This window comes from Saccopteryx bilineata, chromosome 1 (genome assembly GCF_036850765.1).
Source record: "Saccopteryx bilineata isolate mSacBil1 chromosome 1, mSacBil1_pri_phased_curated, whole genome shotgun sequence".
Classification (NCBI taxonomy): domain Eukaryota; kingdom Metazoa; phylum Chordata; class Mammalia; order Chiroptera; family Emballonuridae; genus Saccopteryx; species Saccopteryx bilineata.
The window spans coordinates 223058006-223078242 of record NC_089490.1 but is presented as its reverse complement, the minus strand read 5'-3'; the positions used below and the strand labels follow the sequence as shown (position 1 = coordinate 223078242).

At 40.8% G+C, this 20237-nt stretch overlaps 1 protein-coding gene across 12 annotated transcripts in view; it reads left to right on the top strand.

Annotated features, from left to right (window-relative positions):
• AKT3 (AKT serine/threonine kinase 3) overlaps positions 1-20237 on the top strand; it is a 363939-nt gene that overhangs the window by 221186 nt on the left and 122516 nt on the right. For 5 of the 12 annotated variants that reach the window (XM_066236840.1, XM_066236795.1, XM_066236763.1 and 2 more), the window contains exons 12-13: positions 6037-6124; positions 15175-15277. In XM_066236840.1, the coding sequence (XP_066092937.1) occupies positions 6037-6124; positions 15175-15277 (191 nt within the window). The other 7 variants (XM_066236755.1, XM_066236847.1, XM_066236812.1 and 4 more) reach the window with 6 other exon arrangements.

The following is a 20237-nucleotide window of genomic DNA, read 5'->3' as shown; positions in this document are numbered from 1 at the left end:
TTGTAAATTTTGGATATTAGGCCCTTATTTGAGCTGCTGTTTGAAAATATCATTTCCCATTTATTTGGCTGTCTGTTTATTTTGTTATCAGTTTCTCTTGCTGAGCAAAAACTTCTTAGTCTGATGTAGTCCCATTCATTAATTTTTGCCTTCACTTCTCTTGCCTGTGGAGTCAAATTCATAAAATGCTCTTTAAAACCCAGGCCCATGAGTTTAGTACCTATGTCTTCTTCTATGTACTTTATTGTTTCAGGTCTTATATTTAGGTCTTTGATCCATTTTGAATTAATTTTAGTACACGGGGACAGGCTGTAGTCGAGTTTCATTCTTTTGCATGTGGCTTTCCAGTTTTCCCAACACCATTTGTTGAAGAGGCTTTCTTTTCTCCATTGTGTGTTGTTGGCCCCTTTATCGAAGATTATTTGACCATATATATGTGGTTTTGAAATAACTTAATTTGTAATGTCCCTTAAAATATGTATTTGTGTATATCAGTGTGTATATTCATCTTTCCGTCTAGATAGTATGTAAATCAGAATTTTTCTGAAAATCTCTTAGATCTCAAGCATCCTGAGGTTAGACCATTTCATATATTGTTGAATCCTTTATAACATCTTATATCATGGTTATTTTTTTGTTTGTTTTAACAATGTTCTGTTTATGGTTACTATTCAATATGTATTGTGGATAAACTGAGTTAATGAATGAAGAAATATGTGAGTCCGAAAATGTGGGCTTTGCCTACCTTAAGGATAGTTTCCATTACATGCTTTTAGCTTTTAAATTAATGAGGAACGTGGTTTCACCTTTAGCAAAAATAAGCAAACATAATAAAAGAAGTTCTCATCTTTTTGCTTTGTGAGAAGTCCCATTTTTTTGCTTTGTGAGGAACCAATCAAAAATGCATTTCATAATTCTAGTAACTGAGAGCATACCTTACCTTTGTAAAGTGACGTTTTTCTCAGGGCATTTTTCTGTCTATTGTGTCCCTTGCTGTTTCAGTGCCTCGAAGAGCAGGGAGGATAGAAGCTATTCTCATTTCCACTTTCCTGAGGAGGAAACAGAGGCCCAGAAAGGCTTAAGTGATTTATCCTAGGTCCCACAGAATATTCCTGTAGAACAACAGGAGAAATCAAGTTTCTTGGTGCCTTATTTGATATTTCTTATACAAAGTGGGGCAAAAATAGACTTAGAGTTGTTTGTGTGGAAAATACAATAATTAATAAACAATAACACAAGAATAAACTCTGTGTTTTGTGTACTCACATCTGTAAACCTATTTTTGGCCAACCCTGCATATCTTTTTTATAATACATCAGTTTGGTTCAGGTTTTGATATATTAAATATATTCTACTTAATGTGATGATTTCACAATTAATGGAACAGGTGGCAGTTCATGATAGGTAATTACAAAAAAGAGTTAGGATTTCCATTTTATCTACTTGATATTGAGATCTAATATTTGGTTTGGGTTTCAAGAACAGTGAATTTTTATCCCATCCTTTCCTGATTCCTCCTGGTGACTTTGCCCCCCGCCATAAGAGGCTGGTAGAACAAAATTGTATTACACTTTTCTCCTGTCTGCGTCTCATTCATTTTTATTGTCATCCTTCCCCCACCCCACCCAGTGGATAGCACATAGTAAGTACCTAATAAATATTCAGTAAATATGAGGTAAGTTTAGAATGTTAGTGGCCAGGTAAGTAGGACAACTCTTAAAGGTTTGTGTACCCAGGGGTTCATATTGTCTAAAGAGAAGGTGTGGTATTTTCAATCATCGCTCTTTCCTCTTATCGCAGATGTATCAGGCCCACCACTGCTGCATTCAGGTGTTGGGAAGCAGGCATGAGCAGAGCAATCTCTGTTCTAGATGTGTGTAGAGTAATTGGGGCACAAGACATATATTCACAGAAGCTCAGGTTAAACTCCATACAAATTGTTTTTGAAATTATTAGCTCTGTCTGGGGGATTGGAAGACCTAAGCTGGCTCAGGAAGGCGCTGGGATTTGCATTGGCGTTCATGCTGAGAAATTTCATGTAAAGAACAGCTAGAATTGCAAATGAACATGGCATTTGAGAAGTTCAGTGACTACAGTGTAGAATGTGAGTTGGGTAACATTGGGAGATGAAGCTGATATGTTAGATTGTGAGGACCTTATGTTTCTTAGAAAATATTTGATCTTTATTCAGAAGGGAATGGGATGCCACTGAATTATTAAAAGGGATGGATAATCATATTTGCATTATGAAAAGGTAACTCTGATAGTTTTGTCTTGGATGAATTAGAACAATGAAGGGCCATGGGCAGGTACACAAAGCAGTTAAGAAAGCGTACTGAATGGTACAGATAAAGGGTGGGGCTTTTCCTGAAGCAGCGGTAACTGGGTGACTAATGGAACTTGGTGACTGACAAAGTAGAAACACAAGGAAGGGGAAGAAGTCAGAGATGCCCGGACTTTCCCGGCTTGGGTGACTGGTTTAAAGAATGGAGTAGTATTAACAGACGGTATACAGGCAAAGGAGGATGCATCACAGGGTAGACGCTGATACTAGCTTTGGCGGTACCAAGTCTGATGTTTCTATAGAAACGCAGATGCATAAGAGAAACACAGTAACCAAATGTCTGCGCTAGGGATCTGTCACTATCCTGGAGGCAGCGGGAGCCATGAGAGTGGCCTAATGAATGAAGGGGGGTCTAGGACAGAGTCCTGGGACTCAGGACAGAGCCAACTAGGGACTCTGAGAGGTTTCTGGGAATACAATCAGTAAGAGCATTGTCTTGTACCTCCTCATTACTCCCCTTCAACAATTTTAAATCCTGCCCGCATTTTTCTGATCCTCTTTACTGAGTTGCTGTAAGTTCTGTCATTCTGCTTTTAATTCTTATTCTCTATTACTTTATGCTCATTCCATTAGTATCACATATATCTTCCTACACATTCTTTATAGGGGAGGAGGGACTCCTGTCACATTTAATAACACTAGGAAAATATGAACTCCATGGTGTTGGGCAAATAAGTTTGTAAAATTTGTGTTATTTGACTTTGCTCAGTTTTATTGTTAAAAATGGTCTCTGCCCACATGAATGGCACTGCCAGGTGAAACTGATAATTACCTTCCTACTTGGGAAGGGGCTTTGTTATGCTAATGTTTGTTGGAGGAGAGGTATTCGCGCCAAGAAAAGTTTGTGAAGAAGGAGAGGGAAGAAGTTGCCAAGATGGCAGGGTGCTGAAGGAGAAGCCAGTTTCTGCAGCGATGAGAAGGGAGAAGGTGTACAGATGGGGAATCAGAGGTGACTGAGCTGGTGGGGGCCTTTGATTCTAGGAAAATCCAGATGTGTCAGTGGCTTTGGGAGCCATGAATGGAAAGAGAAGTGTTTTCCCTCTGTGTGTTTTTACTCACCGGCCGATGCAAGGCTAGAATAAAGGAATGGCTTACCAGTTTTTGGTTCTGCTGTTTCTCTACCATCTGTCTGAATCTAATGGGAACCTGCATGTGTCTGGCAGTGACAACGGTTGCAGCTACTGGCCGTACACATGGTGTTCCTAATAATGGAGACTCCATCGTAGCTGAGGATTTAATTTGGCATTCTGATACTGGAGTTTCATATTCCTAGACATAAATGTCTCAGTGCAAATCACATTTTTGGTATTATTTTGTAGTCTTAAGTTGTATATTAGGGAGTCATTGACAGTGAAATTTTTGACAGTTTCACACTTCGAGAAAGCTCATGTTAAAGAACCTCTCCCTACTTTTGAAGTGGCAGTCTAAGATTCTATTCTTAGATTGTGTGTAGTATTTGCAGTCAATACTTTAGTTTTATATGTTTAATAAATATAAATTAAGTTCTAGCTAGCTTTGTCCAGAGCCAAACTATTGCTAGAGAACAGACAGGAAAGTGCACATTCAAGCCTTTCTTTACAAAGTCATTCTGGTTGTCCATCCAACCCTCTCCATCTCATATAGAATTCAAAATGAAAACAATATTGATATAAACAGTAACAAAAGTGTAAGAAAATACAACACATTTCCGACTTTTACTGCGCATAGTACTTAGATGCATACTTTGAAATGTTAAATTCTTCTCGGAATGGTGTTTGGTGTTTGTGCTCTCTGGCGGCATCAGCACGAGCTTAATTTAACATTAGCTTTTTGGCTAACCCAGTATTGATCTCAGATCTTAAAAGTATTCACCATCCACTGCGGGAGAGACTTCCACAACTTGAAATAGAATGCAAAAGAGTGAAGTCAGGGAGTGGAGCACTGAGAATTACCTACATACAGAGTGGCCAGTCTGAAGGTTCCAAATGTGAATACTGTCATTTTGATCAGACCCAATCTAAATGTTTATATCAGAGGTGTGGGTCATTCTGTATGGTCTGGGGGTAGGAGACCTAGATTGTTCAACCTCTCGTCATCAGTATAGACACTCAGATACCCGCTGTTTCATTTTCCATTCTGGCCATATGCAAAAGGGTCCTAGACTCTTCCCAGGCATGTATTTTTTATACCCAATAGTGCCAGAATTCAATAGAATGATGTAATTGTTTGTTTTCTATGACTTAGTTTCTTCCTACCCACTGGTGTGTAGGAGTTAGCGTGTACGAACTCGTAAGTGCTAGTTGTTAAATTTCAACAATTGTATAAGCTGATTGTTTAATGCAGTCATTATTAAAAACTAAATTATATAAATTTGTCAATTAAATGAAAAATATTAAAATCACAGGTAATAAATACTTATAACTCTCTTTCTGTGTAATATTTTGTTACATTTACTATTGACCATGGTGGGAGTATTTATATTACCAGAATTGGCATACACTGTAGTCAGGGCTTGATTTATTGTTTTGTTGATTGTTTAGACTTAACAAAGTAATAGAGACAATGTAAATAACACAGATTAAATTATAAAGGTTGTTGTGTCTATCTCCAGTCCATGATGAATAGCACAAAGGTGAGGAAGTATTCATCTGTTGTTCCAAAGAAGTCACTCCCAGACCTGACAGATAGGTGAAGCTCTGACATATGTCTGCTGTGTCGCGTTTATCTTAAGTCTTGACCACAAACAAAAATATCAGCTAGTATTCATGTCAGAACTACTCATAAGTCAGTTTGAGGCTTTGGACTTCAGTAAAAATTAACCAGAATTTTCTGTGAGCATCAATTGGTTTATTTACTTACAATAAAGAACATTGTATATTTTTATTATTCTTTGTAAATGTGCTTTACATTCTTTATATTAGTGAAGTTCATAATAAACATATAATATCATTATTATTTGTTCATAATTTCCCTGGAGGCCTAGTTATTAACCATTTACCGGGGCACCTCATTTCTGTGAACATGACCAAAAGAACTGGCTATATAGCAAAATCAGATTTGAATAGATTTTTTTTACTTTCTTATTCTTTCTCTGTTCTTTGTTTCTTCTCTCTCCTATTGTGAGAAGGTATCAGTGAAATAAGAATACCTTCAAAGACGGGAGGGGTATGTTTTTAACTTGCAAATGCCATTGTAATGCTATTTCATAGATTAACAATATCACTTCTGTGGAAATTTAGTTGAGATATGAAAATAGCCCATGGCTTTCTATCTATTAGCAATGCTCTACAGATTGTTTCTCTGAACAGTTGAGACATTTCAGAATTTACATTGACAAGGGTGCATTCTGACTTGAGTCATTCTAAAATAAATTTGGTGTATGATTTGACAATGATAATGGCTACCGTTTACTATGCTAGGTGTTGACCTGTGTTATTTCTAACCCTTGCAATAACCTACCAAACTGGGATTTTAATCCCCATTCTGCAGATGAGAAAACTGAGATTAAACAATCCATACTTGTTTTTAGATGTCATACTGTCCAGAGGCTAATTCTTATTAATAACATATTAGGAAAATGAGACCTTCCAGCGAAAGATTTTTATGTTTGTGGCTATTTATCACACAGCAAATTTCACTTCACAAAACTTTTTTTGTGGATTGGATTTATGTAAACGTTTCATGCTCATTTAATGTTATACCTATCCTCATAGCCTTGGCGGAGGACCAGACGATGCGAAAGAAATTATGAGACACAGTTTCTTCTCGGGAGTAAACTGGCAAGATGTATATGATAAAAAGGTAGGTTGTCTCTGTGGCATGGTTTATATACTTTGGCTAAAATGAATTAATAGAAAAAAAATTAAAATTGAATAAAATGTAATGATGTGATTTTTTCATTTTTATGCTTTTGTGTAATTGAATATTAAACTTCTTAGCACACAGTTTTACTGATAAATTTGCCTCCCAGAATACATCTTGAAATTCCATTCAGTCTAGTTAGTGATTTTTCTTCTTTTTTTTTTTTTTGCATCACAATAATTTGTTAATTTTTTTTTTTTTACAATAATTTGTTAATTTGCTTCTCATTATTTTTGTAATTTAGAAAAAATAAAGACACCAGTATTATCTTACTCTTCAGGAAAACTAGCAAAGAATGTCATAGTTTTTAAATTTGTCTTTTTGCCTTTACATTTTAAAATGAACTGTTCAGATTTGTTTATACAAATCCTATTTTAGAAGGCACTTAAAGCAAATTAAGTCTAGTTGTCTTATTTTTCTATTATTTGAAACAGGCCTTTAATACCTACAAAATGGATTCTACTAATTATATAGCTTTAGTTTTATTGTAATCTGTTCAATAAATTAAGAATTAAATTCTGTTTAAGTTTAGGAACGGGAAATTACTATGTACTATCTATCTCATTTAACTATATTTTTCTTCAGGTGTTGTTGGTATAGACACTGATTTTTATTTTTTGATCTTCAAATGCTTTATAAACATTTTACTGTGAAATGTATATGTAATTCAGTATTTTCTTACAACTTGTATTTAGTTCTTTTGTGTAGTTTGTCCTTCCATCTCAATTTATTCTAGCTTTTTCATCTGTTTCTCTGAAACATGTATCAATCAATAACATTAATGTGGTATCTCTTTTGTGTCAAATAGTCTCTCTCAGTGCCCAAAGTAAAGCTAGACTGATATTTGTGAGTTACAGGGAAGTAAAAACAAGTACTGTCTCACTGGAATAAGAGAGAGTGGGGGATTTTTCTAAGCATTCCTTATAACTAGGTATTTAAAATAGTTGTACCATATTAAATGCTTCTAATCAAAGTCCAGTTCAATTAAAGTCACATCTCTTGAGTTTATACCATGTAGAAAGAAAGCACTGGTGGGTAAGTGTTGAAGTCTTCTTAACCCTTAGAAGAAGCGTATGGCCATTTGCAGATACCCTCTATGTTTAGTAGCTTTGCGTAGACAATTACTGTATTTTTCCCTCCACCTGGAGAAAAGACGCACCTGACCATAAGACACACCTAGGGTTTTAAGGAGGAAAATAAGAGAAAAAATATTCTGAACCAAATGGTGTGTTAAAATATTTAATGAAATACTGTATTTTTCACTCCATAAGACACCTGGGCATTTTCCCCTCCACTTTGGGGGGGGGGAGTGCATCTTATGGAGTGAAAAATACGGTATATGTCCACTTAATTACACTGGTGATACTCCTTAGAAGTTGCGTCCATATGTAGCCTCTAAGGAGCTCTTTTTATCATGTCAGTACTCTACAAAAGAACCTAAAGAAGATCAGCATCTTGTTATATCTCCCAGAAATAATCCGTGGTCGGAAGTTTTCTTTGGTTCCGAAGGCTAGAAGCCACAACTAAAAATCCCTTTGCCATGCCTTGTCCAGGAAGGACTTGATGAAAAAAAAGAAAGAAAGGTTTCTTTAAGAGACAGCTGTAGAGCAGCAGTATGGTGTTGCTGAGTTAGAGAAGAGGCAAAACATGGGCTTTCTTTAGTCCTGTTAAGAGACTAAGATGTGCTATAAAGCAGTGGTCCCCAACCTTTTTTGGGCCACGGACCAGTTTAATGTCAGAAAATATTTTCACGGACCAGCCTTTAGGGTGGGACGGATAAATTATCACGTGACCCAGACGAGCATCAAGAGTGAGTCTTAGATGGATGTAACAGAGGGAATCTGGTCATTTAAAAAAAAAATAAAACATCGTTTAGACTTAAATATAAATAAAACGAAAATAATTTAAGTTATTTATTCTTTCTCTGCAGACCGGTACCAAATGGCCCACGGACCGGTACCGGTCCGGGGTTTGGGGACCACTGCTATAAATGTTTCCGCATCAGTGCTGGGCTCTTCACAGCAAATGGCAGTTTGGCATCACCTTGAGAAAGCCCAGCCCACCAGCACACCGGTGAGGGTGCCAGGCTCACCTGTCTGCCCCACAGGACAAGACAGGCCCAGAGTAGAAGTGATGTTCAGACACCCAGGCACCTGCTTTGTGAACAGACAGAGAAGTTCTCAAGTAGGGCAGGAAAAGGAACCCTCAGACCATAGCTTTAGATGATACATGGGGATAAGTGAGCTTACGTGTTCTAGCTGATGAAAATAGTGATCATCTGAGCAAAGTGGTGAGGACGGTATCTTGCATAAATAAGCACAACCACAAAAATTATGAAGTTTCTATAAATGATAGAACTCGTCATGTACTGCCTTCCTCTGAGGACCCTGGGTGTCGGAGAGGCACTGATGTCCCTTATGTACTTAAGAACAACAGCGTTATAGCAGCATCCTTATTACATTTTGAGTCTCTTTTAGCCCTGGCTGCATAGCTCAGCTAGTTAGAGCATTGTCTCAATGTACAAAGTGTTGTAGGTTTGATCCCTAGTTGGGTATGCACAGGAACAAATCGATGTTTCTATCTCTCTCTCTAAAATAAATACATTTTCAAAAAAAAATTTAAATAAAGTTGGTAGTTAATAGTTCTTTACTATTTTGAGTTTTCTTAGGTTTGATCATTGTAGTATGACTTTTCTTATTAGCATTAGATTAAGGCTTTAATAGGAAATGTTTGTGCTATATTTTTAAGTCTTCTCTAAACTGGGATTATTTCAATACTAACAAGTGATAAAAGTTTTATGTTAGGATCGGTTTTTTAATACCTCCTTTATCAGTTTGAGGAAGTTCCCTTTTGTTACTGGTCTGCTAATAGTTTTTATCATGAATAGGTGTTGAATTTTATTAAAAGCTTTTTCTGCATCTGTTGCAATAATCTTAGGGGTTTTCTCCTTTACATTCTATTAATGTGGCCAATTACATGGATTAGTTTTCTAATGGTAAATGAACCTTATATCCCTGGAGGGAAGCCACTTCTTTGTGATGTGTTATCCTTGTTCTGTATTGCTAGATTTGATACAATATGTTTCTTAAGGGTTTTAGCATCCTTATATCATGAATGATAGAATGGATTATATTTGTTATTGCTTTGTTTTGTTTGTATATCCTTGGAAGGAAATCCAATAGGACTTGCAGTGGAGAGCTATAGAAAAAAGAAAGGCTTACGATGAAAAGATATAGATAGTATGTTGTAAGATTTAAAAATACATAGGAAAAAAGTAAGCTATAAGAAAAGAGCAGGCTCTGTGACACATAATTAAAGGGATTAGCCTTTTCAAAGGAGGGGGGACACCTTTGTAGTGACACTGACGGGAACTAGAATGGCCCACTGAATCAGTGTTTGTAAATGTTTGTTTAGGAAGCTGCAGTAGTTCCTGCTTGGAGGCCCTGCTTTTTTTTTTTTTTTTCCCAGAAGTCCTGTTTTTCAGAGTGAGAGTAGTGTGTGGGGTCAATGTTGGGGTGAGGACAGTAACCAGCTTATGCAGGGAGAGGGGAGGGAACTGGAGGTAAACTTCCCAGGGCCACATAAAGAGGTACCAGGTGGTGCTCTAGGGCCCCACTGAGGCTAAAGATTTCAGAGAGCAATTTTGTGCTGACTGCTAAAGCTTATTCTTTATAAGGAAAAATAAAAAAAGGACAAGACAGTATTTAAGGAAGACTGATTTAGAATCTGTGGCTCACGTTGAGATCAATATTATACTTAATATAGTTGTACTTATTTTCCAGAAATTCCCTTCAAAAAAGAAGAGAATACTTGCATTAGGAGAGTAGTTCAGGTACTGGGTAGTTCATTTTGGTCACTTGGTTAATACTCATTTCAATGGAATGGCAGCTATTTAAATGAATAAAATACTCACTAGTTAACTACAAGGAACAGATAGGGGCCTAAATGAAGTAATGTCTCTTCTGGAAGGGCCTAAGTGACTCTTCTGTACTTTCTTATATTAACTTAAGTCACTCCATTCATTCATTAAACCTCTGTCTTCCTGTTTGAAGATTATTCTTCATCTCTGCCCCAGATTCTAAGTTAGAACTATTAGTATTTGTCTAAAACTACATGTTTACCATTTTAGATGCTGTTCATTCTTTTCTTTAATTAACTTTTTTTAAAAAACAGATATAATTCTCCCTATAAAATACACACTCCAGTGGGTTTCAGGGTATTCACAGAGTTGTGAGGTCATCCCTATGATCTAATTCCAGAACACATTCATCTCCTCATTTCTTCTCAGAGATTCAGGTTTCTTTCTGATATTATTCCCCTTGAGCCTAAAGATTTTCCATGGTCATTTTCTATAGTATAAGTCAGTTTAGAAAGGAATTACAGTAGTCTCTTTTTAGCTGATGATGTCTTTATTTTGACTTCATTCTTCAAGGACATTATCACCAAATATAGAATTGTGAGGTGATGGTTTAGTGAGTCTTATTTGATTATTTGTTCCACTGTAAATTGTGTGTTTTGTTTTCAAGATATTTTTGTTTGTGTGAGGGCCTGAGAACATGCCAGTTTAACAAGTCTGAGCTATATTTCCCAGAATTCCCCTGGCTAATTAGGATCTTGTGGAAGATTCAGAAACAAGTGACCCAGCAGCCATTTTGTGGGTCCTCCTGCTGCTGATGGTCTGTTAGCTCATCTCATTGGCCTGAGACATGGTAAGCCAGCATTGGCTCCGTCTGCCCCTGGATACTCTTTAACTTCTCCCACTCCTGGGCTAGGGTGTGTGTTTAGCTCCATGACCAGGGTCCAAGTTCATGTAGGATCTATACCATCAAAGTCAGAGACACTAAGAAATGGTATGGGTTTCAGTCTGTCCTTGGGGGCTCCAACCAAGCTTTTTTGGGGTTCAACTTTGTTCTTCTGCTTTATTCTCACTGTCCTGTCCTGTGGATGCCAGGCCCTGGCATTAAACATGCAGACAGCAGCCTTGTTGAGAGAAAGTAAAGATACCCTAAAGCAATGAAGAGAGGTATGCTGTGTTCATGATTTAGAAGACTCGATAGTTTTAAGATTTCTGTTCTTAAAATCAGTATATAAATTGAACACAATCCTAATCAAGATTCAGTAGGCAATTTTGTACAAATTGTTAGATTGATTCAGAATTTCATATGGAATGGAGCGGCCCTAGGATAGCCAAACCAATATGATAATAAATAAAGTCGGAAGACCTACACTACCCAACTTCAAGACTTGTTATTAAGTCAGAGTAATCAAGACAGTTTGTATGGACAAATCACATAAATATTGGCCCACGAAGATGGGGAAGAGATCAATGCAACACCGTAGAGCATCTGTACAGAGATCCACAGATATGTGCCTAATTGACTTTCAATAAAAGTACAGAGATAGTTCAAGTCAACAGATGGTGCTAAAACAACTGGACATCCATAATTTTTTAAAAGAGAATTTGCAGCATACGCAGAATTAACCCAAAATGGACCATAGTCCTAAGTATAAGGCCTTTTAGAAGAAAACACAGGAGAAAAATCTTTGAGGTATTAGATAGGGCGGAGATTTCCTACATGAAGACAAAAGCATGAACCATAGTAAGTCAGACTGTATCAAAATTAAGAATGCCTATGCTTCGAAAGGCACTGTTAAGAGAAAGGAAAAGCCACAAACTGGAGGAATAGTTGCACATCCCAAATCTGATAAGAGATGTGCATGCAGAGTATGTGAAGAACCCTCTGAACATAATGACAATAAAAAAATATGGGAAAATATTTGAACAGACACTTCACCAAAGAAGAAATAACTCATGGAAAAGATGGTTATTCATTAGGGAAATAGAAGTTAAAACCATGGCAAAATACCACCATATAGTAGAATGTCTGGTCTTGGAAAGACTGACCAAGCCACGTGGGCAAGAATGTGAAACTGTGCGAGTCCCCAATACTTTTGTCATGACGTAAAATTACGCAGCTAACATAAGAAACAGTTTGGCGATTTCTTAAACAGTTAAACCTACATCTACCATATGATCCACTTATTCTCCTCTTTGGTGTTTGTACAAAATAAAGTGAATCCATGTCTGTACAAATACTTAGCAGCTTTATTTGTAAGAGCCCCAAACAGCAAGCAATCCAGATATCCACTGACAGGGGAATGGACAAAAAAGTTGTGGTACATCTGGGTGGTGGGCTGTTACCCAGCAGTAAAAGGGATGAGCTATTGATAATGGATAAATGTCAAAATATTCATGCTAAGTGAGGGAACCCAGACAAAGATTATGTACTATGCATGAAAATCTGGAAAATATAAACAAATCAGTCATGGCAGAGAGCACAGTAGCCCTTGTGTGCTGGAGGGTAGGAGAGAGGACAAGATTAGGCAGGATCATGAAGAACACCTGCTAGTGATGGATTTGTCCCCCATCCTCACTGTGGTGCTGGTTTCATGGGTATCTACATAAGTCAAATATCAAAGTGTACACTCTTTATACATTTTTATTTATTGTACGTCAAGCATACCTCAATGACACAGTTCTTCATTATTATCATTTTTTGTATTTTTTTTGAAGTTAGAAGTGGGGAGGCGGTCAGACAGATGCACCTGACAGGGATCCACCCGGCATACCCACCAGGGAGTGATGCTCTGTCCATCTGGGGCATTGCTCCATTGAGGCAGGAGCCATTCTAGAGCCTGAAGTGGAGGTCACACAGCTGTCCTCAGCATCCGGGCCAGCTTTGCTCCAATGGAGCCTTAGCTGCAGGAGTGGAAGAGAGACAGAGAGGAAAGAGAGGGGGAGGGGTAGAGAAGCAGATTGGCACTTCTTCTGTGTGCCCTGACCTGGAATTGAACCCGGGACTTCCACACGCCAGGCCAACGCTCTACCACTGAGCCAACCAGCCAGGGCCGACACTGTTCTTTAAAAGTCCTTGAGCTTATAATGGGGATGAGGGGCAATGGCAATGACATTAAGCACATGTAAGTATATGTTGCGCGCGTGTGTGTGTAAGTGTGTATAAATATCAGAGGTTGAAAAGATTTTTTGAAGAACTTGTGAAGATAGAAAGGCATGGGGAGAGGAGGTCAAGTAAGTCTGTGATACTGTCACAGGCTAGTTTAGGTTCCTCTGTAATCTTTGAAAACTATTTTAACATCTGTGTCAGTTTTTTAAAGTTACAAGTGACCATTCTCTCTGTCTTCTCTAAGAGGGCAGCAGCCTTCTCCTAACCAGAGGCAGATTTAGGCATTTGTCGTCAGAAGGAAGTGGATGGGCAGGGAGGGCGGAGGTGAGCAGAGCCTACTCCACATGCTCAGTAGAAGCCCCTTTCTGCTAACAGAATTCCTATGCTTCATTTTTGATTGGAAGGAGGAAAGTCTGTTTTGTTTTGTTTTTGAGTATTTTGTAAAGTGGTGAGTCAGAAGGGCAGTCACAGCCAGAACTCGAGTCTCCCAGTTTCCAGCCAGGAAAACGAGAAAGTGTCCAGTGTCTGTCACCTCTGGTGTCCTGTGTGCATGTGGACAATGCTGGTGAAGAGAATGCACCGTCTGAGTGGAAGACGAAAGGTCTCCATCAAGGGAGGGAGCTGCTCGCTTGTCCTGGTGTCACCACCGGCCAGCGAGGAGCATGTCCCGGGTCAGATCACAGAGTGCTGACGGGGTGCACGTTGTTCCCCAGTAGCCGTTAGTGACTGATAAGGGAACCTGAATTTGGTTCGATCCCCCAAAGAGTGTGTGCCACTTATAAAGACATTAGAACACTGTGATTTATGGGCAAAGAGAAAGAATGACAAAAAGAAAAGAAACTAAAACTGCTATGTAATGTGCCATAAACTGAAATGTGGCCCTTGATTTTGAAAATAAAATGTGGTAAAAGGTAAACATCCTTTTACCTTTATTTATGCACTGTCCTATTTATTTTTTAACATAGTCTGTGTAGAGAATAACTTAAAGATTTTTTCCTTATTAACATAAATTTGGTGACAGTAAGAGTGGGAAAATGTATTGATCTGAAACCAATTATGTATGTATTTCTGTAAAATTTTTATAAAACATACTAATTTTGTCATTCTATTTTCCGTTTTCTGTCCACATGGGGATTTTATTCTAAAAGCAGCATCTCCTATTGCAAACAGGACTCACCAGAGTACCTGCTCTGACTCTGGGCCTGGCACTGGGCTTCCTGTGTTAAAAAGAACCTGTAGGCTTTCTGTGAGGGCCCAATCCTGGCCCAGCTCCCTCCCAGTCGGGGGGTCGCAGAGGTGGGGGTTCACGTGGCTTAGGCTCCTGTGACCTTCAGCATCACAGCGCTTCCCCCCACCCTATGCTCACTGCAGGGCTGAGGCAGATGAGTTCCATTCTGTTAATCCCAGAGCAGTTAGTTACACTTTGTCTTGTTTGGGTCACAGTCCCCTTTGAGGATCTGATGAAAACAATGGAAAAACATTTGCCCATAACTGCCAAGAACCCCTGTTCCAGTGCAGGGGCTGGCATTAGTGCCCATCTCAGGTGAGTGGAGTTACAGTTCTTTGCCTGGTACAGAGGCAGCACTCTGTCTGTGACCCAGAGAATAACAGTGTTAGTAAGTTGTGTTTTTAGCAATAACTCATCCATTGGGCACCAGGGAGAGAGGAGCAGGAAGCCAGCCAACTCGTGCCTTCGCTCTACTGGGTAATGCCTGCAGTTTGCACCACATTTACATCCATAAAGTGTCGTGCATGTTTCTTATTGGGGAAAAGATTAGGACAGAGTTTTTAGTAGCCTCTTCCCACCCTATTCTTTGGTTCTCATGCGTTCAGTTTCACGTAATCCCCAGAACTGTGTGCAGGACAAACAGCTACCTAAGATTGTGTTTAGAGTGTTGCCTGGAACGCCAGTGACCCAGTGGTCTTGTCCCTTACACTTGTCAGTTATTTGCTCTCCAGTGTCATCCTAAAATTAATTGTCCTAAATTAAAATCTGCTAACAGTGCTTTTCTTTTCTTCTTATAGCTTGTACCTCCTTTTAAGCCTCAAGTAACATCTGAGACAGATACAAGATACTTTGATGAAGAATTTACAGCTCAGACGATTACAATAACACCACCTGAAAAATGTAAGTAAATCTTGAAGGTGATTCATAACACTTATATAATTGAAGAAAACAGTCATATGTTTTTCCATTAGATATTTTCAAGATCAAATTCCGCAGTGAGTTACTTCCATTTAAGAATAGACTTGGAACCCTGGCTGATTGGCTCAGCAGTAGAGCATCGGCCCAGTGTGTGGAAGTCCTGGGTTCGATTCCCGGCCAGGGCACACAGGAAAAGCACCGATCTGCTTCTCCACCCCTCCCCCTCCCCTTCCTCTCTGTCTCTCTCTTCTCTTCCAGCAGCCAGGACTCCATTGGAGCAAAGTTGGCCCTGGGCGCTGAGGATGGTTCCATGGCCTCTGCCTCAGGTGCTAGAATGGCTCCTGTTACAATGGAGCAATGTCCCAGATGGGCAGAGCATTGCCCCCGGGTGGGCATGCCGGGTGGATCCTGGTTGGGCGCATGCGGGAGTCTGTCTGACTCCCCTGCTTCTCACTTCTGAAAAAAAAAAAAAAAGAATGGACTTCGTTTCCGGTGTGGACAGACAAAGCCAAGACAGCCAAGAGAAGTGTTTTTTCATGTAGGAAGAATTATATACGGAAAAATTGTAAACTGAGAATTATAGACTAAACTCTAATTAGCCCTTCCTTACTGTTCTCCAGCAGATTCTTTTGACATCAGCTAAAAGAATTCTGAAGTAGAGACTTCCCATGTTTCCCACTCATCTCGGACCTTCACTTATTAGTTTTAAAATTAACTTTAAATTGAATCATTCATTTTTTTACTTAGTTTTGTCTTAAGCAAGAATATCTGTGAAGACATAATTTAGTTTGATGGTAATAATTGGCACACATAAATTAAATTACATATCTGTTAAAACTCTACATTTGTGAACCACTTAAAGTCATTCTGTTTTCATTAGTATGTATCCCACACTTTGATAAATGCCTTAAGTAAGTTGAGCTTTAAAGAAAGGATCATCAAATGTGATTTATAAACATTTTCATTTTCTGAGAAAGGTCTGTATCTGTCATTAGCTTAGACATGAGGATAAAAATCTTGAGTTTTAGGGACATGATTGTATAGCTAAAAGGTTTCTCCACGTCACCTATCTTGCGGTTCATGCAGTAACATCATGTCAGCTTTCTCTTTTTCTTTTCCTTTATACGCTTTTCTGTGTTTCTTCTCTCTTTCCTTTTGAAAAGGCAGATCAGTTGGTCTTGCATGCCATTGCTAGAATCTTAGAATCTCCAAATATTAAAGACAGTGTCAGAAAGCCTGTGGAGTGTGGGCAAGTACCTAAGGACTGTCTGAGTAGGAAAGTGGGCAGAAGCCTCAGCACAGTTCGCTGGCCCAGCATGGAGTATGGTGAAATGATTGTCTGAAATGCTGGCAACACCAGCAACTTGTTGAACTGGCCCAAGAGCACTTTCTACCATAGAGGCTTGCTGGGCTTATCATTTGGATAGAACCTTAATTGTAATCAGACCACATCGTGACCCTGCTTGAGTCCTTCCAGTGGTCCTCCTTGAACCCTGAATCCAAACTGCTCACGCTGCTTACCCAGCCCTGCCTAATTGGGGTCCCATCCCCCGTCTACCTCTCCAACCTCATCCTGTTCCATTGCCCCACTGTCCCCGTGTTCCAGCCCTACTTTGAACATGCCATTCGTCACCAAGCCTTGGGACGTGGGTGCTCTCCGCCTGCAGTGACATTGGCCTGGACTGCTCCTGCTTGTCCTTAAGTGTCACAGCTCAGCTTATGTGTCCCTTCATCATTAGGGCTCTCTGTAACCTTCTGATCTAGAGAACAGTTGAACACCCATCCAACACCGTCTTCTACCCCTTAATTCTCTACATCAACCCCTATGCTAATGATGATATTCTTCTTGGTCATTTGTTGCTTTGTTTACTGTTTCTCCAACTAGGATGCAGTCGCTCTCAGAAGGACTGGGGGTCCTATTCACTGCTAGCCCCAGCTCCTAGTAGGTGCCTGGCCAGCATAGGAATTCAATCAATATATATTAACTGAATGAATAAACAATGTATGGTGAGGGAGGTTTCAGGGCTGGAAGGAGGCCCAGGAGGTTACAGGTGGTGCTGTGGCCCGTCAGTGCCCAGAAGTTCATGTTTGTCCCCCCCCCCAGGTGACATCCACAGCAGGCACTGGAGAACAAAGTCCCAACGTGTCTCCATCTCAGCCTCGGCCTCTGTGAGACAGCCGTCTTTGTTCAATGGAGCTTTTGGCCCTGGGGCCTCTAAGACAACTAAATATGTGATTTTGGAAGTCGTAGAAATAGTGGGCTCTGTAAATGCACAGCCATGAGTACATACTTCCTTCAGAAATACCAGGTGACGTCCCTGGACGGCAGAGGGTGGTGGGTTGAAAAGCGTGGCGCTCAGACCGCGTGGTGTCCTGGCCTGTCTCTCGCCAGCTCGGGAAGGCAGCCAGGGAGGTCATCCTTTAGAAAAGACACCTCACATTCTACAGGTCCGAATAATCCAACTTTAACAGTTTATTTAAGCACCAGATTAGCTAGTCCATACTCTTGTTTCTTCTGTGATTCACCACATGAAGGCCCAATGTAAACTAAACAATACTTAGAGAGCGAGTAGGTGTGAATGGAGGGGTGTGGGGCGGGCACCGACCGAATCCCAGTGCCAGGAAATGCCAGACTACACAGACCATCGCAAATCTGTTAGATTGTAGACAAGTTAAAAGCTTTTCAATATATGCCTTCTTAGCCATTGGTTCCCTTCCTTATGATTGATTCGAATTGCAAAGCCCTGCCTCTCCCAGATTAGGCCTCCCTGCCTTGTTCCTGACTCAAAACCCACAGGGCGGTTGTCACAATGAGAATGTCTTTAACTGGCATGTTACTGCTCACTTTCTGGAACTTGTAAAATGAGACTGAAATAGAAGAAGGTGTTTTAAGTCATCATGCACAGTTTCTAGAACATAGCCTGAACCTAGTGTCTCAAGTTCTTGATCAACCATACAATAGAACTGAAGGTTGTAATGGAGTATTTTTTCTGGCATCTCACATTTATCACTTAACAGCAACTCTATGAAAGAATATATGTCATTTTAGACATGGGTCATGACAGATAAGCCCAGTGACTGGGTGTCTTTAAGAGATAAGATTGAGCCACGATGCACAGCAAGCCCATTCATTGTAGTAACTTCCGAGGTGGGCGTCAGAACCCACTTGGACCTGTGGGCCTGGGCAAGTCTGGGTTTTGAGGGCATCCTATGTGGGTATGGCCTTGCCCTGGCAGTGGGCTCTGGACGGCCCCAAAACGTGTCCAGTAGTGTCACCTGTGTCTAACAGGATTTGCTGGTCTAGGAGGACACTGAACTTGCCGTCTTATTTCCTGGCCCAGGGTCTAGAGAGGAAACTGCTCAGTGGATTGGGCAGAGGCTGGCCGGCCCCACCACCTCAGCCCTGACACAAGGCCACAGGGCCTGTGCTCCTGCTGTGGGGACTGGTCTCAGGGGTCGTGAACCACCCTCCTGGGTTCTTCCAGGGCACCAGGGCAGTGCTGGTAATTTGATGGTCCCTGGGTGTATATTTCCTGATTCCTTTAGTAGACAGATAAGAAGAGCCAGTAAAACCTTGAGCTGTAACACATTTAATACAACCTTTCCTTCTCCACCTTTGAACATGTGCTGGTGAGAAGCCACGCAGGGCTCTGGCCATGGAAGCAGAGCTCTTGTTCACAAAAGCCCACAGCGGTACCAGAGTTTGGGGTTGTTTTCCCACCTTGCTTTTATAAACAGAATGGAGCTATTCTTTTTTAGAACAAATCAGTAGTGAGAAAGGCAAAATATTCCTTTCCTACAAACAGCTGCAGAAGCAGGCCAGATTGTCCTCGCGGGTATAAATTAACTGAACGGACTTGGGAATGTGTCGTCCTGCCACATGCATCACTGATGCTCTGCCTTCCTCTTACAGCAGGAGAGGGTTTCTTTGAGATCTAGCAGCTTGTACTGCCATAGAATTACATGTGTTAAGTGTTCCAGGAAAATTAGGAACGGATGCTGCTGGACCCGGGGATTTGGGCGAGGGGTGTGAAGCTGAGCCTTGGGCTTCCTTTCTCCAGATGTGTGTGATTTGGCTGTTTTCTAGTGTCGTTCGTGTCCATTATCACCATTGTTTCCTGTGAACCTCTGCTCGGAGCAGGCATGTGCTGGTATCTGGTGACTGGGTGAGACAGACTCTGGCCCGGCGGACAGCCATGGTCACTTGCTTCTGACTCACTCCCTCTGCACTCCACCTGCCGGGGCAGCACCGAGGGCTCGGGGACCCCACAGGCCAGCCTCCCGGGCTCCCACTCCCACTCTCTGACCAGCCGTGAAGAATCAGGACAGATAACTGGCTTTCAAGATTGAGGGGTGGAGCCCATGCTTATCACAGGATTTAAGTTTCTTTACTTTCAGAAATGTATTTAATGTGTTACTGAAGTGACAGAATGAGGAGTCTCTTTTATGTCTCAGCTGACGGGCAGTAACTGCGCCTCCCCAGGAAGGAATTCCTACATCCCCCCACTTTGGTCGGACCCCTGCCAGCCTGGAGCGAGGCTGGTGGCGGCCTACGGAGCCAGGGCGGCTCCACTCCTTGCTGGCTGAGGCTGGACAGAGGCTGGACACACGCCAGGCTGCCCACCCGAGCTGGCCCCGGGACTCTTCAGGCTTACTGTGCAGACACGCCCAGCAAAACAGAGCTGTTGAGGATGAAAACTGAGTCTTTGAAATGTGATTGGCACATGTCAGAATCGGAACTTTAAGAAAAGCTGCCTTTTCTCTAGAGAGTTTTTATACTTTGAGACTCGACTTTAGACATGCTGTCCGCAGCCCCTGCGTCTGTAGTGGAGCTGAAAGTACTGTGGGGAGTATTTCATCTGAAAGGTGCACATGGTCTCGGCGTGGTGCCTGCAGTATAACCGGGAGGCGGGGTTCCCCAGAACTGCAGTGTTACTGAGAC